General features: G+C 43.9%; 1 protein-coding gene across 1 annotated transcript in view; it reads right to left on the bottom strand.

Annotated features, from left to right (window-relative positions):
* Positions 1–23,915, bottom strand: part of VSTM4 (V-set and transmembrane domain containing 4) — a 76,384-nt gene that overhangs the window by 7,605 nt on the left and 44,864 nt on the right. Inside the window, exons 6-7 of the mRNA XM_081561685.1 lie at positions 16,571–16,677; positions 15,140–15,201 (exon numbers count right to left, since the gene is read on the bottom strand). Coding sequence (XP_081417811.1) covers positions 15,140–15,201; positions 16,571–16,677 — 169 coding nt within the window. The remainder of the gene's footprint in view (positions 1–15,139; positions 15,202–16,570; positions 16,678–23,915) is intronic.

Here is a 23,915-nt window from a genome sequence, read left to right as displayed (position 1 = left end):
CTTCCCTTCTTCCAGCAATACTGAGAGTTTTCATTGCTCTGCATACATGATGGCACTTGGTATTGTCCGTACTTTTTATTTTAGCCATTCAAGTAGACGCTAGTGGTCCAGTGATTACCTTCTCACTGTCCCCAGGGGACTCAGCAATTCCAGACTTGCACTCAAATTCTCACTGATGCTGTGCCCAATTAATTCCCACACTGCACAACATCCCCTCAGAAGAACTGGGAAAGGATGGTCACACAGACCAGTTTTCGAATACAGTGATGGAATCTTCTGGACTCCAGGTATAACAAAGTGAGTCTGCAAGCATCAGAGTTTGAAATGTCATGTCTCCCATCCCCTAGCTTTCCTTTCTGCCAGTGGTGAGATGCTGCTACAGCAGACGACAGCCTCCAGGCTGGATCTCCCACTTCTCATTTAAGCTCCACTTACCCTCAGTTTTAGAGTGATGATTATGGAACGTATGTCAATGGGAAGGATTTACTGGCTAAAGCTAACACCAGAAAAGTCAGCCTCAAAGAATTCAGAAGTTGTGTACCTCTTGGAAACACACCTCACTTCAAGCTCCTCATTGGAAGTTTCTGAGTGCTTCATTTTGTAGGTATGTTTTTCAGGAATCAAGCCAAGAAATAACTTTCCTACCAGGAGAGAGAGAGGTTTAACATTCTATGCAGACTCCTGCAAAACAACACCTTTTCATAGAGATCACAGATGGATGTGCAAGTTGAATTAAGTTGCAGGAATAAAAGAAAAATGCAATTGCAGCCACTGCAAGTTCTCCAATGTCAGAAGTTCAATTGGGTAATACCATTATTGCAGAAACAGATCAATAACTAGGACATGGGATGTTTATGCTAACGTCACCTTAGAGTTTAAAAATGTGATTGCAGTTCTACCGAGTTGCACGATCAGGAATCTATTTACCCAAGAGAGAATTACATATTATCCATATTATCGAGGGCAGACTTCCTCTTCCCCTTTCGAGATAAGTGCTCATTTTTTATTCAACAGAGGAGTACTTGGTAAAACAAACGCTCCCCTCCTAACATCTATACATGTGCAACTATGGCCACTCGGTGGGGGGGAGATGCTGTACATTCAGAGAAGCTCTATTTGATGGAAAGCCTTTAGTGGAAACTTGTAGGTCCCAACTCCTTAAATGTCCTGTAAGAATCAACTTGCCTTGGAAATGAACTTGACTTAATTTTGAGTTCCAACAGTCTGTCAAATGGCCTATTTGCTTATAGTTAAACATATTATAGAAGGAAAAAGTAGAGTTCCCTGGTGTGCACATTAAATGAAAATAAAGGCTCAAAATGAACAAAATAAACACATTTGCAAGACAGAGATGTTAAATGATGGTACAAAGGACACAATCCAGAAGTGACTTTGAGAGGCGACAGACGGCGGGGTTTGAGAAGTGGTCCTTCTGAGATAGAACTCAGGAACTGTTAACTAATCTTTATTAACTCACTCAGTCCTCACATATCAGTCCTGTGAGGTGGGGCCAGTGGTCATGGCCGCTTCACAGAGAAGCAAACAGGCTTTAAAAGGCAGGTTCATGGCTCCAGGTCCTGCAGCCATTGCTAGGCAGAGCCTGGACTCAGAGACAGGCAGTCCTCCCTGGAATCTACCCTCTGCTCAGGAGCAGTCCCCTGAACTTACAAGTGCAGGGTCGGCAGCAGCGACTAAGACCCTGATGTGGACACACTGCACCCAGGTGAGCCAGCCAGGCAGACAGCAGACCTTGAAATCCCAAAGGGGAAGAGTGACCTTCCAAAGACAACAGGGAAGCTTTACTGGTACGAATCTCTGGAGAGTGTGTTTTCAGAACAGGCCTGCACTGCTCAGGGGCAGGTGAGCTCCAGATAAAGGGGAAATGGGGTAAGCAGAGTTGCCCACCCCCACCCCCATGCTCATCAGAGGCCTGGCTTGGTGTGGGGGGACAGAGGCTCCGAGGGCAGACACATGGGGCTGACGCTGATTGGAGGATGACGAACGAGGAGGGGAATCTCGTTGGAATCCCTTCACATGACCCCTTGTCTCTTTCCACAGTCTTACCCCCAAAGGACTCTTAGCCCCCAAGAAAGGAGCAAGTGTGCCTCTGAACAGCACAGGAAGAAGATGAAAAGGGTACAGGCTCTACTTTGACCAGGCAGCATGTAGGGTGGCAACAGACTCTTGATTAGAGGTGCCCACTGAACAGGTAGAAATATGCAGCCAAGGAAGGACTAGAGATAGGATTGAAAAATCCAGGGGAGTTTTCCAAGGTTCCCTGCAGCTAGAGCCACAGGCCAGGGCTAAACTCACCATCTCCTCAGAGCTGAGGTCAGTGGCACACTGGGACCTCTGGATGTAGCAGCATAACTCGTACCAGAATCCTCCCTAACTGGGTCTGGGATCCAGCTGCACTCCCAAATGCAGCAGGCAGCTGTGACTACAGACCTAGGTGCACTTTGACAATCCAAACCTAGAGAACAGGACTCTCCACTACTGTGCATGGCGACAGAGGAGCTCTGTGAGGCCCACTTCCTTTGTTCCAGCCATCTATAAGCCTTGCAGAGTCCTACCTCACACCCAGCTTCCCCTCCTCATGCTTACCTAGTGACTAATGGTCAATACCCAGTGTTATCTAGGACTTTGGAAGGATTAGAAAGCCTCTGTAACTCAGCAGAGAAGCCTTGGATGGAGATAAAGGTTTCAAGGTCTTATCCAGGTGTGTTGGCACCTTGGGTTGGATGAAGTCATTCGGAAACCATGAACAAATTCACATCATGCTCCTGAGTCCAGAGAATTCAAAGGATGTTTAGCAAAGTGCATTCCCTGAATGAATCTGACATGATGGAAAGTCACATGCCCCTGGCTAATTGCTCTGAGGACAGGCAGAAGTGACTGGCTTTAGAAGGTGCTGAAGCTCTGCCCTGAAAGGCCCGAGGCTTATGAGTCATCAGACAGATGGATATCTCTAGATTTCACCAACATATGTTTTGGAAGCTAAAATGTAATTATGGACAACACTCTTGGGGAGGGTCCTGATACATGACACTTCTCACAGTGTCACAGTGAGAGTTCCATGATCTAATATAGTCACTCATTTTCTCTTCCCCATGGACCGCAGATGTATGTTTTCCCAGCTGTCTTCCAAAAGTACTCTTCCTGGCAGTATTATTCAAGAGAACACTTATGCTTTGAATAAGAGAGGATTTGGTTACCTACTTCCATAGAGAAGTCCACTTTAAAAATCTTCACTCTTGAATCTCAATCTTCTAATCAACTTCAATCTTTAACACTTAGATTCATCGGTTCGAGCAAGGGTCTGCCTGGTGGTACTTAAGAGCATCGACTCTTGGAGACTGACTTATTTACTGTCTGTGTGACCTTGGGTAAGTTACTTAACCTCTCTGTGCCTCTGCTTCTTTGTCTGTAAAGTGGGACCCATACTAGTACCTATCCCACAGGGTTAGTTTGAGGATTAAATGCATTAATAAATGTAATGTACTTAGAAAATTACCCAGCAGCTAAACAGCAAATGCTACACAAGTGCTCAATTATTCTTATGACTATAATTTTTATCATAGAAATGAACAAGTATTGCTTTAACAATTGGTCCCTTTGAAATATTTAGAAGCAGAGAAAAGAAGATAGTCAGAGATTATTTGGAAAACATCATGTACCAGATACTGTTGGATGCCACTGGACCTCAGACAATTGCCAGAAAAAAATCAGGTAATTTTTTAATAGTGGGACAGATACTTATTCTAAAAAGATAAGTTGAATCATGCCATTCACTGCTCTACACAAAATGTCCCATTGTTTCTCTTCACACTTGGAATAAAATCCAGTGTCCTTACCAAGATCCTCATCCTTCTAGATCTTGCCCTGGGACTCCTCTGTCCCCAGTTCACATCATATGTCCCCCATGCTGACCAGTGCTCCAGCCATGCTGGTCTCCTTGTGTTTCTTGGACACACCTGGACAGTACTTCCTATGTGGGGCCTTTGCCTGGGCTATGCTTTCTGCTTGGAATGTTCTTCCCCCACATGGCAGTGCAGCTTGGTTCCTCACTTTATCAGGTCTTCGCTCCAAGGCAGCCCCCACCCTATCAAACACATTCCTGCTTGGCTCCCTACCCTGCTCTCTTGCTCTGCAGAGCACATATCACCCCTTGGCACTAAAAAGCAGTGTACGTTTGTCGACCACCGGTCTTCTCACGCTGGAATGCAATGATAGCACTTTGTGTTTACTTAGTGCACCAATAGCTCTTTGCATAAAGTCCTCTTACTGTCATCCTCATTTCACAAGAAATGGTAAGCTTGGGGCCAATAGCTAGCAAGCACCAAAGCCAGCGCAAGAGCCAGCCTCTCACCCCATCACTCAGCTCAGTGGGAGCAGGGGCTCTGTCAAATGTATCCACTTCTGCACCCAGGTTAAGCAGGGAAATTGCTGAGCAACTGACCCTCCAAGAAGAAAATTCCTTTGTAGCATTTGCTGACTTATATATGTAAATCCTCCCACAGTGGCTGATTTCAAGATGCCAGAGAGATTTCCTCTCTCTGGTAGATAGGAGTGCTGGAGCATGCCACTACAACTAGCTCCTAGGAAGCGACGTGAACCACATGCTACCTGGCACATAGGAGCTACTCAGTGTTTGTATTGGTAAGCACTGGGATAGCACCTGAATGGGCACATGCCATCAAAGCGAGGGGTGTGTATCACTACTATCAACACCATCATTATCACCACCATCATCACCACCAGCACCAGCACCATTACCAACACCAGTGTTATGTCACAGACACAATGTACAAGGCACAAAGCAAGCATGAAGCACAAATAAGAAACAGTAGTAGGTATGCTAGCTTATTTGTTGGATTTATCTGTAACATGGGCAATGGGTACCTATGATTGAATTCATAGTTTGCATTCATCATCTTTCTACCCATACTCTATAATCTTAATTCATAGGGCTGTGTCTTATTGCCACACATGCGCTTACTGGAATTTATAAATTCAGCTTTAGGAAATTATAATAATAAATGAGCACTGAATGTGGCTAGGGAAACAAAATCCCTTAAATATACCGTTAGTTTGTCATGAACTGAGCTTCAGGTAGAAATTTTCTTCCTGACATTCTGGATGCCCAGCTTGATGTTATAGATATTATAGGTTGATGATGCTTTATTACTCTTTTTTTTCCCCAAAACAGTAATTCATTTCTAGTTTTCTCTATTTGAGATTGAAAAAGTCTTCTAATAACAACTCTGAAGTGCTCTGCATTCAAAACTGAAGTTTTCAATGAAACAGGCTTTTTTAAAAAAAAAAAAAAATCAAATATGAGCACAAATGATATTGCTCCATGAAATTACAAAAATAAAACAGAATGAAAAAGTTTAAAAAAAATTTTCCTGGCACTGCAACAATCCCAACAATGAAGTGCCCAATAAAGGCAGCAAATTAGCTGAGCTGAGATGGAGAGCAAGCTGCCTCTCACAGGGACATTCCCTGTAGACACACAGGGATGGGCCTGCCCCAGAGTGGGCTCAGGACCCCCAAAGGCAGGGTGGGTCTGTGTGACTAGGCAGAGTCACTCAGTGGACTGGCCCTGCTGGACTTCCAGGCCTGCTTTCAGCCTAGGCTGTCCTTGGCCCCAGCTTACCTCTATGATGCCTATTCACCTTTGTCAGGGATAAACACTGCAACCCCTATAGCAACTCATACACTCCCTGTCAATACTGAATGGAAGACAGCAAAACAATTCCAATGAATCTGTGATGCAGCAAATGGGAGAAACATAGTTCCGAGATGGTCAATCCCAAAGCCACCTGCCTCCTGAAAGCCACACTATCCTTCGAGAACAGGTCAGGAAAAATCTCCTTCACATCACTTCTAAAGGATTCCCATCATCTCCCAAAAGAGGGTCCCCAGTGGGTGCTTAGGTTGCCACCAGTCTTAAAAGATTCCTGAAAGTAATGGCTTCACTTGGGCCATTGTTAAGAACATTAGAGTCTTGACCAACCTCCACTGACCTGTGATGCAGTTGAGAAGCCTCCAGCCCAGCAGCCGTTTGGAGACAGCGCAAGGCAGCAGAGGGACATCAGAACCAACCTCCTGGCCTACAGGGAAGTGACAACCCTGCATCAGGGCTGAGTCCCTAATACAGGATGTTCCCACTGCCACTTCTGGGACGCCTGATCTTGCCTCCTTGGTGATCACATCTCATTCATGAAAGACCCAGCCGCTTGCCCCTCCCCCTCTGACTGAAGGAAGCCCATGAAATGAAACGACTTCTGTTTTCCCCACTCTCATCCATTCCAAAGCCCCGGCATCTCTTCTTCCCTCCAGTCGACATACATAACTCCCCGTGACAATAATGGGATGTGCATGTGTACCGAGGGGAGCATAGAATTTTTATCTCTCTAAAAATGGGACTAGCGTGGTACAAGCATAGTTTTTGTTTTTTTCCCAAGGCTTTTACTTGGGGCGATATATTGTTCATGTGGTTGTGGGTTTTTTCCTTCTTTTTAATTTTAAATCGAGATTACGAACATATATTACGCAGGTTAATATATCCTTTTCATGTAGAATTCAACTGAAACCAGTGCTAGCACATTTAACGACAACAAGAGAAATTCTCCAGCTTATTATAAACATCCTTCAGGAAACCTGAAATGCATGTCCTCTGGAAATAATTTTGCTGGAGTTTGGGTTATTATTAAAATCTTCTCAGAATTCCATCACTGGGGTCTAATGGGCCTCCAAGCCCTTTTTTGCCACTGATCAGAGAAAAACTCTCTTTGGTCTTAGAAGTACAGTCTAGATAGTGAAAACTAAGCTGCAAGAAGGGGAGTTCTTTCCAGACACCAGGGAGACACTGAACAGAGCTGGCATCTCAGTCTTGGGCTGACACTGGGCAGAGGGAAGGCCCTCTCCTAAGACAGGTTCCCTCCAACAATGATGGAATGAACCTCATCCTCTGGCTGTTTTAAGTGCTCTGATCTTTCAGATTCCATGAAAGGAGGCAGGTTTGCTGCTGCTGCTGCTGCTAAGTCACTTCAGTCATGTCTGACTCTGTGCGACCCCATAGATGGCAGCCCAGCAGGCTCCGCCGTCCCTAGGATTCTCCAGGCAACACTGGAGTGGGTTGCCATTTCCTTCTCCAATGCGTGAAAGTGAAGTCACACAGTCATGTCCGACTCTGTACGATCCCACGGACTGCAATCTACCAGGCTCCTCCGTCCATGGGATTTTCCAGGCAAGAGTACTGGAGTGGGTTGCCATGGAGGCAGGTTTACTGCAGACTTTATAAACTCAAGGGAATCCCAGGCAGACGGGTCTTGGCTACACATTCCCTACACGTCAGAATTCTCTACCTGTGACTATAAGGGGTCCTAGAAGACCACAGGACAGGACTACACCAAGCTGAGATGGGGATGAGCTATCCAGGAAAGGTTTTCAGGAATGAAGGAGAGTCACAATACCCTTTAGAAGTAGATTCTCATGTTTAATTATCTCTCTGTTGATAATGAGAAAGCTCACCATTCTCCCAAGTGGGCTGAACTGTCTTACTAAAATGTTAGTATAACTATTTCTGGAGGTGGCCAGCGATGATTCTGTCTTGCCAGCAACGACCCAACCAGAGCTGGCTACTGTTTGTTGTGTTACTTAGAACTGTACTTCTTAAACTTCAAGGTGCATCAGATTCATCTGGGACCTTGTTGAACGGCAGATTCTAATTCTGTAGATCGAGGGTGGGGCCTGAGCTGCTATTTTCCCAAAAAGCTCCCAGGTGATGCCCAGGATGCTGGTCCCTGGACCTCACATTGAGCAGTGAGGACTCAGATATTTGTCCTCGATTCATTCACCCCACATACAATCTGCGGATTCCAGGTCCCCCACTGAGGACACAGTGATGGACAGGTTGTCTATGATTTTAAAACTAATGCTAATCAAAATTTAAAACTTCTGAGCATTAAAGGACATAGTCAACAGAATGCAAAGGCAACCTACAGAATAGATGAAGATATGTGCAAATTATATATCTGAAAGGAGTTAATATCAGAATATATAAAGAACATCTACAAACACACACAAAAAATCTGATTTAAAAATGGGGGAAAGACTTGTACAGATATTTCTGCAAAGAAGATATACAAATGGCCAAAGCACATGAAAAAGACGCTCAACATCACTAATCATTATGAAAATGTAACTCAAAACCACAATGAGATACCACCTCACACCCATTAGGAAGGCTACAAAAAAACAGAAAATAACAAGTGTTGGCAAGGATGCAGAGAAAATGAAACCCTCGTGCACTGTTGGTGAGAATGCACATCCATGTTCATAGTAGCATGTGGCAGCATCCCAAGAGTCCATCAACAGATGAATGGATAAACAAAATATAGAATATATACATAAATCAAAATATTATTCAGCTTTAAAAAGGAAGGAAATTCTGACACACGTTGTAATGTAAATGATCCTTGACAATGTTATGCTAAATAAAACAAGCCAATCACAAAAAGATAAATACCAAATGATTCTATTGATATGAGGTACCCAGAGTGGTCAAATTTATAGACAAAGTAGAAGGGTAGCTTTCAGTGGCTGGGGGAGGGGAGAGTGGAGAGTTATTTAATAAGTACAGACATTTGTAAGATGAAAAGAGTTCTGGAAATTGTTTGTACAAGAATGTGAATATACTTAGCACCAGGGAACTTAAAAATGGCTAAGATGCTAAATTTCATATTATGTGTATTTTAACATAATTTTTAAAAACTGCTCCCAATCTTCAGTATCTAAGGTGTGTACCACGTACAGCCTTCACAGTAAGAGAAACATAAAGGTCACTTTCTAAAAAGGCGCGATGTGGTTCTAGTGAGGGAGAAAGTCGAGTCAGGCACGAGAAGTGCTAAGATACAGGTGAGGCCAGGTGCTGTAGGAGCCCTGAGTGGGGGGCCCTGAAGTCAGACGGATGGGGAGGTGGTGGGCATGGGGGCCAGCTGTGGTCAGGGAGGAGGAAAGGACAAGCCAGGTGCCTGAGAAGTAACAGACAGCCTTCAGTCACCAGTGAACATGCAGATGAGGGAGAACAAGGCACCTCGAGTTTGGACAGCAGGGATATCCTAGGTGGGGCAGGACCGGGGGAAGGTGATGAATTCTGTGTGTCCAAGTTTGGGGTACACATGGAGTCCCCTGGGCGATGCTTCATAAGCAGTCAGAAGAACCAGCGTGGAACTGGCTTGAAGACTGAGATTAGGAAACCAATGCGCTGCACAGGTGGCTGTTGCACCTGTGAGAGTGTTGAGCCTCCCAGGCAATGTGTTCGAGGAGAAGAGGACCCAGAGACAGGTAACACTTTGAAGAGGTGGAGGAGCGGAAGCCAGCCTAACCATCTGTGGACGGGTGACAGCCAAGAGGGAAAGCAGTCAGCTGGGGTGATGGCAGGTGACCCATGTTTACTTCCAGGGACAAGGGCATCAATGCCTTGAGGGGTCAGATATAACAGATTAACGAAAATGTGCCATGAGAGTTGGTGATGCGAAGTCCCTGACATACAGGGAGTGGCACTGATGCCTAGGAGAGTCCAGATGTGTGAAGAAGTGGGGCTGAAGGAGCAGGAAGCCTCAAAAAAAGCGGTGTGTGAGCTACATCCTGGAGGTGAGAGGCAGCCCTGTGGGAGGATGAGCCAGGCAGCAGGTGCAGGACAGAGCCCATGGGGCCAGCAGTAAGGGGACCTGGGCCACACAGGGCAGCGGGGTGGGGGAGTGGAGCGGGAGACCAGTGATGACAGTTGCCACTCGCAGGAAGCCGTGCTTCATCCTGGAGGCAAGGGGGAGCCACGAGAGCATTTTAAGCAGGGAAATGACATGAATGTAGTTGTGTTTGAGAAAGATCCCTAGGCAGTAGTGCGGGAGATGGATCCGAGGGGGAGATAGGATACAAGAGACCCACTGGGAAACTTGTTGTAATTAAGCCCCTGATGTTCCTGATTTCCCTGTGTCTTCAGCCTTTTGCTGCGAGTGATAGTTTTTCCTTAGAGAAGGAGGGTGGTCTGATCTTTCTAGCTACAGAGCGCTACAGGCGAGTGACTTGGTTCTAGAGAGAGAGAAAACAGAGGGAGCCTCAGTGAGGAGGCGTGACCCTGAGGTAGAAGGAGCCTACGGGCCTGCATCCTCTGTGAGTCGGTCTGGGGATGCTGCCAACCTGACCCTCCAGCTCACAGTCCCTATTACTATCGAGGTCTTGCCTCCCCATCACAGAAACTGTTTTCTCTTCCTCCACGAGGTCTCTGAATCAATAAGTGACCTAGGGCAAGAAAAATAAATGAGACGTACTCTGTTCCTTCTGAAACAAGGAAGCAATGACAGCCTTTTCTGGAAGTGTGCGAATTAACTCAGTGGGTTCAGGGATCCCAAAACCATGGGGAGGAAACAGGGGTCCCCTGAAGGCCTCAGGGAGTCTTTGACCTAGTGTCCATCCCCTCACCGCCAACTCGAAGGAAAACTACACATTTTGAGTTTTGGGAAAGTGCATCCTGGCCCCCTAAGGATGAAGAACCACTGATACATTGGAATAATGATTCATTGTCAGCATTCCAGGTTGTTAGACAAAGGGAATACACTGCCCATCAGAAAGACCCTTGGTGATAAGGCATGGCTTCATAAGCTAATTTTGAGAACAGTTTGCAGTATTTGGTTGTTTTGTTAAAATAGGGGAAGGCAGTTTTGACACCTCGATTATAAAACATCTAAAATGCCTTTCTCACCTCTTTTTTCTTCTTGAGTCTTATCATTTTTTCTTTCAAACCACTATTAGTCTCTGGTATATATACTTCTTGCAAAATGCCATGTTATCTTGGAAACATAAGAAAAGATGTTAAGCTTTGAGGATGAAAACACAAGGACCCAGGCCTGTCATTTTTGCCTGGAGTCCGAGGGTCTGCTGGGAGTCAGCGTGTGTGGTTGAGATGAGGGAGACGGAGCCTGCGAAGCACCTAACAGAGGAGCTGATACATAGTAAATGCTCAGTAAATGGAGGTTCTTCCTTCTTGCCAATGAGTCAGTGGAGGCGGTGGGCAGGCTGCTTTCTTGGGGTGAGCATGTGTCAACATCACTCTGAAAAGAGGGGCTGGGGGCCTGGAGAGCTCTGTGGCCTGTGACCACTCCAGGAAGCACTGTATTATGGACTTTGTGACAAAATGCAGCAATTATAGAATTAAACACCTAAACTGGTACCAGATCCCAAAGAAAAGATGTTGCTAAATTATTTTCTAAATTACCCACCAAGGCCTGTGTGAGTCAACAGGTAGCTATTGACTATAGTTTCAGCTGCCATCAAGACTTATTGATCTGAGAGATAAATATCGACCAAATTGAGACTGAGGTCAATGCTGCCCTACTGGGAAAATAAATCTTAATATTAACCAAAACCTGTAGACGCTAGGCCTGGTATTTTTGACTCTAAACTGCTGATCGGGCAGAGGTACACTCAAAGTCAGCTCTTTCCTTTATTGTGTATTGTTGTAGGTGCAAACTGGTCTTCAGATTGACTCATTTCTGGAAAATTTGGTTTAAAACATTTTAAGTTTTTTCATATCTTAAATGATCAAAGGACAGGAAAATTGGTATTTAATAACTGCATTGTGGATATTTCCATAAAACAAAGAATCCATTTTGAACTGCATATATAACGGCCCTGACTTACTTTCTGTGCAAATCAAGAATTTCCTCTGTTGAATCTCCATCCCAGAGGAGCACACCAGCTCAAACAAACAAATAAAAAGTCCACAGCATCGGGAAGGAGGTGGGAGGGGGGTTCAAGAGGCAGGGGACACATGTATACCTGTGGCCGATTCATGCTGATGTATGGTAAAAAACATCACAATATTGCAAAGTAATTATTCTCCAATTAAATTAATTTAAAAAATAGAATTTGATGAAAAATGAAAAAAACAAACTTCATGTAGGGCCAATTTAGGTGTGAAGGGGGTTTTAACCACCACCCCCAAAGAAGTCCACAACAAAAAAATGTGTGATTGGGACCAGTTATTTTTGAAAATGCTATTGAATCTACTTCATTTATAAGTGGCCCCAAACTGCTGAAGGAGGCAGCACTGTGTCGCTGTGAACTAGAGAGTTGCCCATTCAAGACTGCTGACATTGCTCCGTCCACTGGGGGAGCAGCCCTTTCTTCATGAGAGATGCAACGCTACCCCCTGTGGGTTGTAGGAACTCATTTTCCTTAAGCAGAGTGCTTGTGTGTCCTCACAGGCAAGTCTAGGGATGGGGGAACTTACTGTGAGAATTAAATAGGATGCCATGCAAAAAAGCACTTTTTCTTACATATCCCTGGGATGTATCAATGGAATGTCAATAAAGAGCAGTTTCTGTTTTTACAAGGGGTAAGAGATTAGATTAGAAACAACAGGCCCTGAGCAACTTAGAATGTACAATGGGGAAATTTTACAAAAGTATAATCAGTCCTGAGGATGTTGATAAATACCAGGATTAGGAATAAAAGATCTGGAAAAGATGCACCCACACCTACACAAATGCTCAATGGTATGCACAGCTGGGAGAGTGAGCTTAGACTATTGGGGGAGTCTGATTCTCATGGGTAGGATGCAGGATGCTCTAAGAAAAGTTGATCATTTTAGCCTCTGTGTTCAACTGAGTTTCCCAAAGTCCACTGAATGACCATAGATCTATTGAAATTAGCAAAACCTTTGCTGTTGTATTTGAGGACAAGACTGGTATAGTCAATAGAGCAGAAATGGTGAGGAATTTTTGATGACATGAACCAGATGGAATCACACTGCGTGAAAACAGAACCCACAATTCATTGCAGGGAAAAGGAGGTTCTCTCTTGGAAAACAGAGGAGCCATCCTGTCCAGAGGAACAGCAGGAAACCTGGGCACAGAATAGGTCAGGGGTAAGGCTGAGCCAGGAGAAGATGTCAGAGTCATGCACAGAGATCCAGGTTTCCCTCTGAGACAAAGCTTTGAATAAGCTGGTTAAAACCTTACGCTCTGAATTCAGAAGGACACAGGTTCAAGTCCTGACTGCAACCATCAAGCTCGCAACGTTACAGATTTGAAAATCTTTGCTTGCCCTGACATTGTGTAGATACACTATGCTTGGGAAGCTTTATTTTTACCTTTCATACTAATTAATTTTTTGTGTGGTGTGAAGTACCACATATATACAGTACCATATACGGAAAAGATAATCACCATAAACGGAAAAGATAATCCCTTCTTCACTGCGCTGCAATGTCACTTTTGTTATAAAATCAAGTGACATTACATATGCAGATATGTTTGGGGCTCTTTATTCTGTTGTTTTGGTTTATATGTCTATTCTTGTGCTAATACCATTACTTGAAAGCGAAGTAAAAGTGTTAGCCGCTCAGTCGTGTCCAACTCTTTGTGACCCCATGGACCGCAGCTCGCCAGGCTCCTCCGTCCATGAAATTCTCTAGGCGAGAATACTGGAGTGGGTTGCCATGTCCTTCTCCAGGGCATCTTCCCACCCAGGGATTGAACCTGGGTTTCCTGCATTGCAGGCAAATTCTTTACTGTCTGAGCCACCAGGGAAGCCCAATTACTTACTACATGGCTTAATTACTGTGGTTTTAATGTAAATTTTGTGAACTAGCATATATAAACTCTCCACTTTTCTGTTCTTTTTCTTTGCAATACATACACACTTTAGAACAGGCTTGCCAGTTTCTCTGCCTCTCTCCCCCTCTCTTTTTCTGTTTCTCTCTCTCTCTTTCTCACACAAATATACAACTGCTGAACAAAATTAGCAACAAAATGAATAACAATACAAGTACACATTTAAAAGAAATTAACTCTCCATGCATCCATACTGATCTGAAGAAATTAGTGAATAAATCAACGAGAGAAGGGAGCCAGCTCTTGCTTATAGAAGAATTTTAAGTAGTAAACAGAGATGGGTTGAGGAAAACAGAAAATCACCATTAATTCACCATAGTAATAAGTGCTGCAAGCAAAATCCACTGATGAACACTAAAATGAGTAGATGAAAGTTCAAGGAAAAACAGACCATTTGTATAGGCTGGACGTATCTCCCTTAAAAAACCTATCACTGTGGTGGTTTTCATATGTGTCCGCAAAGTCTTTGACACCCCTCCCTTCAAGAGGTGCAGCTTCACTCTCCTTCCCTTGAGTGTGACCTGGACTTAGTGACTGACTTCTAACAAACAGAGGATGGAGAGGAAAAAGTAGTGACTTTATGAAGAAGTCTGGCAGACTCACCCTCACTAAGTGGTCAAGGTGAATGTTACAGCAGGTCCCCCCCCATGGGACGCAATGAGAAAGGCATATCTCCTCTGTGTTTTTCTTCCCTCAAATCCATAACCTCATTTCTAATCATTAGAAAACCTCAGAGAAACCCAAATCAAGGGACATTCTAAAAAACGTAGCTACTACTCTTTAAAAGTGTCAAGGCCATAGAACTGAGGCACTGGTCCTGATTGGAAGAGGTTAAGGAGACAGGACCATGAAATCGATGTGCTAGCCTGGATGGGATCCTGCACCAGAAAAAGAACATTCATGGAAAAACTGCTGAAATCTGACCCGAATCTGGAGTGCAATTAATGGTAATATGCTGAGGCTAAATTCTTAGTTTTGACAAATACACCACAGCTTTGTGAGATGTTAACCTTAGGAAAAGCTGGGCTCAGAGTAGACAGGAACTTTCTGTATCATCTTTCTAATGCTTTTGTAAATCTAAAAAGTATTTTAAAATAAAAAGTACAACATATATTCTGGAAGGTTCTTTCGCAGTCTCTTCAGAGTGGTTATCAAGACAAATTTATACAAGCTGGTCCACTTTATATTTTATACATTCCAGAGTGTGATTTTTTTCTTTCTTTTCAAAAAGGAGCATGGATGATAAAAAGCGATCCCATGTGGATTTTTAAAAAGCCACTCTGGGAACTAGGTATGGAGAAACATTGGCTCGAAAGCTGACCCAAGAAGAGAGCAGCTTTGCTTGGGCATAAAGCACCAAGAACTTGGAGCATGTTTTGAGTCAATAAAGGTACTCCTTGGGCCAGAGTGTGTTTAGGGCTTGAGGGGACAACACAGAGAATGTGGTTACTCACCAGGGTGACTTTCCTTTGTGGCTTTAACAGCTTCGGTTTATGGAATGTGGTGGCGATCGGAGCTGTAGAAACATGTCAAGGGTTTAGTTTGCAATTCCTCCCAGGACCCTTCAAGTCCACATACCATGAGCACCACAGACACAGAGTCTTGTGGGCCCCTTCCTGTCTTCGTGGAAGAACTTTAGTTTCTGATCCAGGTAACAGTTGGACTGGTGCCCTTCGGGGAATGGTGATCCCCTCCTAGCCTCTGGACATGTCATCCTCTCTCCTCAATAAGGTCGGCAAAACACTACCAGCTACAAAGAGGTCAGATGTGCAGGTGAGAACCAAGTACACTTGGTTAAGGCTGAGGCTAGAACTTTCCCTGGAGCTTCCTCCCAGCTGCACACTAACCCTGATAGTGGTGACCTTTGACCCTCACAGCCACCCTGTGAGGTCATTAGGGAGGGTCTTATTGCCCCCATATAATGGAGGAGGAAACTGAGGCTCTTCCTGCAATGTCATGTAACTAACTAGTATTTAAATGACTTGGGACTTGAACTCAAAGTCAGGCTCTACCACGTGGTTCTCTGAGTCTCATTTTCGTCTTGGATGGAATGAGACACTATAGCAGTACCCTGCCCAACCCAGAGCAGGGACCATCCCCTTCCCTCCCCAGATCCACACATGTCATGCCTCCCAGGACGCCCATGACTCCTAGCCTCTTCTGTCCACCTGATATATGTTCAGACTTAGCACCATTGCCTTCTACCACAGGGCTCAAAGAGTGCTCAGGGGACATAATAGAAAGTCCCAGTTGAGGAATATAATGGATCTTGTCTTGTTACTAAATTATTCACCAGGGCAACCCTTGTATTCCCAACTATATATCAAAACCTTTGAGGTATGACCTCCTAAGTTGGCTACAGTCATTTTAGGAATTATTTAAAGACACCTTTAGTTCTTGCCTCAGGAAATGCCCATCTTCCTCATTTATGTTGCTCTGTCATAATTCCTTGGAATCAAGGCATGACCCTCATTTTATCCCTAGAACAAATCCAAACTAAATTACACACCTGGTTTTTATCCTTAGAAAAGTCAGAGAAACGTTTTCCCTTAAATGAACAGACACCCTTTTGCCCCATTCTGCTTTGCGCAGACCATGTTAGTAGTTCAGAGGGAAATACACTTTAGTCTATAGAGGTTGACCAACCCCCTCACCAACCCCGCAGCTCCCTGCTAAAGCCGTCTGTGGCCAGTGGCACCGCCCCCACCTCAGCCCACCTCAGGGACAGGGCTCAGATATGATCAGAATCTAGGTGGAGTTTTCCAGACCATATAATCAGGATTGTCACATCCTCCATCTGTCTATCTCCTGTCTGAAACTCACAGCAGACCCCAGGTGTTGTTGTCAATGCTCTCCACGTGGGTGACCACTGACTAGTTTCCTACCTTTGGCAGGAACTGCAGGAGGAACATCAGCTTTCTCCTTCCGCCTCTTGCCCTTCTTGGGCTGCAGTGGGGCCAAGCTGGTCACGCTGGTGACAGTCTCCCCTGAGCTGTAGAAGAAAATGGTCCAGGTGAAGGCAAAGGCAGGTTTGTTCCAAGGAAAGGAAACAACGGTTTCTGAGAACCCAGATGAACCTATGTAAGGTAGGAGTTTTTTAGAGCTGAAATGAGATGGCTCTGTGCTTATCTCCAGAGATGTCTGGTACTGACCCTTGGCTAAAGATGATGAGATGAGCTAGTTAGGAATATATACTGTTCTGTGTAAAGTTCCAAGATCTCTGGAGAGACCCAGGGCCAGCCTGCTTACATTGTTTGGGGATGTATAGATTAGTGGTTTACACGTAGTTAATGGGTTTACTCAGTCTGGCTTGGCTATATCACCAGTAGGGTACTAAGATATCACTAAAAACTTCTCCTTGAGCTCCCCTAACACCAGTGTTCCTTGCACATGTCTTTGTAGGTGACAATCCAGAGATAGAGCAGCCCCTGTGTAAGTGAGAAAGGACCCTGGGGAACTGCAGCTGGGAGCCCCCAGAGGCCACCATGATTGGTCATACGTCATCCTCCTGCTGTACCTTCACCTATAAGGGAGAGGCTGAAATGATCCTCAGGAGCGTGGTGAGTGTTTTCAATTATCTAGGTGGTTATTTATGCAATCACTGTAGTATTATATTCTATGTGTTATCCATTATAACCCAAAGTAATGGGTAAGCCTTATATTACAGGTAAGAATACCAAGATTCAAAGATGCCAAGTGACTTGCCCTAAGCGACACTGTTTGTAAGCACACAACACAAAAACTGCAAACCCAGACTGGCCTGATGTGAAACATGTTGTCAATGCTACCTGTGTGATGGAGTTCACACACTTTCTTGAATGGCTATCAGTCTTCTTTCAAATGTATCCTATTGGCTCCAACAATCCAGAGGAGAGTGCCTCTCTTGTCCTCAGACACATAATCGGCCAGGTAAGTACAGTTACCAAGAGAGGTTATCTCCATGATGCAAAGGACTTCTAGAAATCCATTAAAATATGACCCAATAACCAAAATGAACAAAGGTGGTAAACAGTTTTCACCCAAGAGGAAAGGCTCATACCTAGGAAAACATGCTAAAACTTCCTCAAGAAAGAGGAATCCAAATAAAAATGTATTGCACTTCCTTTCTGCACACGCCAGAATGGCAACAATCAAACTTAAGGCAAAGTACTCTTTTGGCAAGGGTGTGAGGAGTCAGGCACTCAGAAGTATTGGGGGTACAAGTGTAAACCCTTCCTGATGCAGAATAATTCAGCAATCAGGATCACAGGGCTATCAGAATTACAAAGGTTTATATTCTATGACCTGGCAATTTCACTTCTGGGAATTTATTGTGTGGATATACTTGCATGGGTACAGTAGGTACATATAAGTCATTATAGTGCTATTGGTAACAGTAATAGATTAGAAACAACCTAACTGTCCATCAGCATGGGACCGGTTAAGGAAATTATGGTGAATCCATAAATGCACATAAAGGGGTCCTTTGAAACTGGAATGAGGAAGCTATTTATACTAGGATAAGGAAAGACCCATTGTTAAGTGAAAAGGCTAGGTGTTGGACAATGTGTAAAATGTGTCACTTTTTGTATAAAAAAAGGAGAAGATGATATATATTAATATTTATGTACACAAGCATAGAGAAACTTTGAAAATATTCACTTTGGAAATATTCATTAAAGAATTTAAAAAATATTCCTTAGAATGTGGGTGCCGAAGGAACTAAAGAGATAGAAGATTGGACAGGGAGAATTTTCACTGCACATATATTTTTTAAAATAATTATTTAACTTTTATATTTAAATTACTAAACCATGTGATTGTATAGGGGCTTCCCAGGTGGCGCTAGTGGTAAAGAACCCCCTGACAATACAGGAGACATAAGAGATGCAGGTTTGATCCCTGGGTTGGGAAGATCCCCTGGAGAAGGGCATGGCAACCTAATCCAGTATTCTTGCCTGGAGAATCCCATGGACAGAGGAGCCAGGTGAGCTACAGTTCATAGGGTTGCAAAGAGTCGGACACAACTGAAGCGACTTAGCACACACACATGTGATTATATAATCTTTGAAAAACAGTAAATTAAACACAAATATATATCTATCTAAATAAATATACATTTAATAAAAGAAAACAGACTATTCTAATACAGTCCTAGAGTTTTAAAATAACAAAGACTGAGTCATACAGTGACTAGTGGGGAAATTTCTAAGAATATAGTTCACACCAAGAGTCCCCAAAGATAGCTTATTTTTATTGGGAACAGAAACTCTAACTGGCCATGCCTTTAAGTATAAGGTCAACTGTGTAAACTCACAAATAGCCAAAAGGAATGTGTGTTTACAAAACTCTGGCCACTAAGAGGGAAAAAGGGATCAGAAACCCTCATGATTGTTTAAATACACAACCACACGTACAGCTTCATTTCCTAGCATCTTAAACTCATGAAATGTTTTTTTTTCTTTCCATTATAAATTAATGCATGTTCACGTTTTAAAATGGTAATTACAGACATGAAAACAAAAATAATAAGTCTGCCGTAACCTTTGTAAATATTTCCAGTCTTTTTCCTCTTCTGTGTTTTATTTCTTTTTTTGAGCAGTTCTATGTTCACAACAAAACCGAGCAAAAGGGACAGAGATTTCAGATAGACCACTGCCCAGTCACATTATGAACTTCTTCTGCCAGAATGGTGTATTTGTGATAATTAATGAAACTACTTTGACACATTATTATCACCCAAAGGTCACTGTTTAATTAGGGTTCACTCTTGGTGGTGTACATTCTATGGGTTTGGACAAATTTATAATGTATCCATCACTAGAGTAAGGTACAGAATAGTTTCCATGCCCCCAAATTCCTCTGTGCTCCACCTAGTCATCCCTCTCCCCCACCTCTGGCAACCACTGTTTACTATCTCCATAGCTTTGCCTTTTCCAGAATACATACATTGTCTGAACCTTTTCAGATTGGCTTCACTCACTTAGAAATATGCATTTAAGTTTTCTCCATGTCTTTTCATAGCTTGATAGTTCATTTCTCTTTAATGTCAAATAATATTCCATTGTTTGAATGTACCAGAGTTTATTTATTCATTCAGCTACTGAAGGACATCTTTGTTGCTCCCAAGCTTCGGAGATTATGAATAAACAGCTGCTAGCAACATCCAGGGGCAAGCTTTTGCATGGATTTAAATTCAACTCTTCCCTGGCTCTTATACATTGTTTTTAAAAAATAAAATTGTATTACAATTTTGCATCTTTCTTTTTACTTAATCTACATTTTCCAAATTGTTATATCCTCCTACTATTCTAATGACAAGACATGCTGCAGTTTACTTAGCCTTTCCCCACCATCTAAACGTCTGTTTCCCAATTTGATATATAAATAACATTGCTATAAATGTATTTGTGCATAATGGTTTTCCATTCTTAGACTTTTGTTTTTGAATTCTTAGACCTAGAAATACTAGTTCAGGAAAACAGGATCATTTTAAAGGCTATTCAATACCCACTGTCAAAATGATTTCTGACAAGTTAGTACTACTTTATAGCCACTTGGTCAACGGATAAGCATATTTATGTTTTCATCCTTTTTAACACCAGATTTATCAGTTCAAAAAATTTCTCTCATTTAATAAAGAAAAATCTGATATCTCCTTTTATTTGCATTTCTCTGCTGGCTAGGAGGAACCTTTCCTGTGTTTGCCTAATTGTGTTTTCTCATTTATGAATGATGTATGGACACCTTCTACTATTATTTATTAGGATCATGAGTCTTTCTTATTGATCTGCTTGCACTTTTTACATCAATCTGACATGCTTATTACAAACATGCCTCCTGCTTTGAATTTTGGCTTTTTGTTAAATGCATGGTCATTTATTTTTGTTAAAATCATTTGATATTTTCTTTTTGACCATTGCCTAACAACAACTTGCTCTGCTATTTTCTTGGTTTTAATCCTCTTGCTCCTTAAAATAAAATGAAAATTTTGAGATACATAAGTCTAAGCCATTAAGTCCAGGGCTTTCTGTAAGCTGAAAAAGATCTCTGCTTTGTCATCACCATTCCCCCTGAAAACAGTAAAACTGCACTAAACTTAGTTCTGCTTCATACCTCAGTCATGAGCCCTCAGATACAATGAGTCACCACAATGGCATATGACAGACAACTGTTCTCTCAGCATCTTACATCTCCTGTTGAGCCAGCAGGCGTGGTAGGAAATTTTGACAAAGAAAGTGCATTTTATGATTCACTTACAAGAAAAGTTATTCTGCATCTTGGGTTGCAACAGGGCTGTATTTTGTGTTTGACACAAGGGAGTGAGCATTGCTGGAGCCAGTCAAACCGAGGAAGATAGAAAATAGTCAGGAAACTCCAGCTAAATTAGAGAGCTGAGTGATTGAACAGAAGTGCTATTTGTGGGAAACAGGGCAGTTCTTCTGGCTCCAACCAGGGTGGGGAGGAGGCGCACGTGTGGGCCCCTTGTCATGAAATGCACAAAGTTCCGGCCCAGCTGCCTTTCATGGGAGTCCCCATCCCACAAAGGCTGGGCACCTCTACTCCATGCCACTTAGTGGCTGGATCCAGCCAACAGGCTCTAGTGCAGGCAGAAGTGCACTGAATTTGCTTCCACTCTGAGCAGGGAGGTGATACGGGGCAAGTCCCTCACTTCTCTGGGCCACATCCCCCAACCTGCAAAATGGGGAGATGTACCCTTGCTATTCAGCTTCCCAGGTGGCTCAGTAGTAAGAACCTGCCTGCCAATGCAGGAGATGCAGGACATGTGGGTTCGATCCCTGGGTCGGGAAGATCCCCTGGAGAAGGAAATGGCAATCCATTTCAGTATTCTTTCCTGGGAAATTCCATGGACAGAGGAGTCTGGCAGGCTACAGGATAGCAAAGAGTCAGACACGACTTAGCAACTAAATAGCAACAACAATCCCTGCTATCTATCTCACAGAGTTATCATTAGGGTCAGATGAGACAGCTCAGCCTAAATTAGACGGGACATGAGCTAAACAGCATGGATCCTACTCTCCAGTGTGTGGATGCAGGTGAGGAATGGGGACACTTCATGGTGTCACCCAGGGAGAACAATTTTACCACTCGGTTATCTCATGGTGCCACATTTTGGCCCTGAGAGGACGCACAAACTTCAGCTGAAATCTTGATCAGAAAATCTTTCTGCCTGAGAGAGCACAGTGTGCCCTTCTAGAGCCACTGATGTAGCCACAGACATACAAGTACCAGGCAGGACAGAGCAGGCGAGCAGGGCGTAGGGAGAGGCTGCACACGAGTGGTGGGCAGCCGCCCTAGGACACCAGGTAAAGCAGGCAAACTGGATTCTACCAGGCATTGAACTAATTGTGACCAATCATATTTTGCAGAAGCTCAAGTTAATAAGAGCTATATCAATCTACCCTACGCAAGGCACTGTGAAAAGTACCTGATAGCCATAATCTCTGCCCCTCCCAGATGGGAAAATGAAGCCTCGGAGGGGTCAAGGCAGGGCTTTGGGATCTGAACCAGTTCCATCTGCCGCCAGGCCCTGAAGCAAGGACTCTGGGCCCAGCCCAGACAACAGAGAACAAGAAAACTAGGGCAGGAAGAAGGTCAATAGAGCCAGATCCACAATGGCTGCTCTGAGCTTAAACCAGCTTCCTAAAGAGAAGGTAGCAGAAGATGTTATCAGCATTTCACTGCATTTTCAGTCTATACTAAATGCAGGACTGTTACAGCTGCTCAAAGCTCAGAGGTCGGACTGAGTGCTAGGGTCTGTAGGGTGCTATAGGTCAGGACAACTGTGTTAGCAACTCACTGTCATTTACAATTACAGGTCTCCCCTCACCAAGGTCAACTGCCATTGATAAAGGCCAAGGACTAGTGTAAATAGGGTGAATTTCCTGACATCTGGCTCGAGGCTTCTGAAAGCGCTCCATACGCTTCCACTACCACCCAAGGTCATCCACAGTCCATGCCAGGAGCTGTGTACAGCCTGTAGAACTTCACTTTCAAGGTGGAAGAATGGGGCTTTCCTTGAAAAGACTTTTTCTCATAAGTAAGTCATATTATGTCAAGCACACAGAACTACATCTGGAAGTAGAAACACTAAATGGGTGTCACCTATGACTATCTTACCAGCGTTGGTATCATCGTTATTACGGAATCTGCTCTCCTTGAATAGGGAGCTGGATGGGCATGGCACAGTTCTCAGAAATCTGCACCAAGGTGGGAGCACCTACAAAGGACCTGCAGACCCCCGGGGATCCTGATGCATTACTTTCTGCATATGACCTTCTTGCATGCATTTTGCGAAGAGCATCAGGATAGGAGTTGCTCCTTTGTGAGGTAATTGCCAAGGCACTTTCCTGTCCACAGCTTCCCCATGGCCTTTCATCATTGACGGTTTACATCACCTGAGAGGTTCTGCTGGGTCTCATCATGAGAGCTCATCCTTTGCAGTCCCTGCCAGTTCTCAACGAGTCTGCACACAGGCTTAGGTTTAGTTTGTAAGTTTAAAATCTCTGAACGCCAACTGGTTAAGACTGGGAAGTGCTTCCTTAATATTCAGCGGTTCCATGCAGTGTTAGCCTTGGGTCATAAGAATAATGGCAAAAAGAGATCCCTGGGGTTATCTGCCCAGCATCCACACCCTGCCTTCTAGGGCTGAAGGGACATGTTTGGGCGGCACTGACCCCCAACCCCTGCTCAGCACAGTCTTACCCTGTGGCCATAGAGCATGGTTCAGGTTGGTTCCATAACAGTGAGTGCAATTGTGTTTGCTTCCTGTGGAAGCAAGTTGAGTCCTTCATGAGACCAGGTGTGAAGAAGGCTCCTGCTGCCACCTTTCCTTTCCTGAGAGGACCAGACCTGGCTGGAGGACACATCGAAGCCTGGAGCCAGCACTGCCCAGAGGAAGGCTGGGAACAGAAGTCACTGCCCCAAGGACCCAGTGTCCCCTGGATGGAGGCCCACACCCTGCAGCATCCCCGGTCAGGAGACAGCCAAGTCTTCTCCTGGGTAAGACCATCTGAGCTGTCTTTTCTGTCGCTTGGAATCAAAAGGTCTGTAAATAGTATAGAGGGCTAGCTATTCATCTAAGAGTTGGCAGTTTTATTCATGTTCTTAGTCTGGGGAGATTAATTTGCACCTAGCAGGCTTTTTATGAGGATTAGAAATAAACCCCATCAAGTGTTCAGCCGCAGAGGTACACAGGCACTTGGTGAGTAATTATGAGGAATCAGAGAA

This window comes from Giraffa tippelskirchi, chromosome 2, assembly GCF_054371585.1.
Source record: "Giraffa tippelskirchi isolate mGirTip1 chromosome 2, T2T-mGirTip1v1.2.pri, whole genome shotgun sequence".
In the NCBI taxonomy this organism is placed as follows: Eukaryota; Metazoa; Chordata; class Mammalia; order Artiodactyla; family Giraffidae; genus Giraffa; species Giraffa tippelskirchi.
Note: the sequence above shows the minus strand (reverse complement) of the source record. Positions and strands in the feature narration are given on the sequence as shown.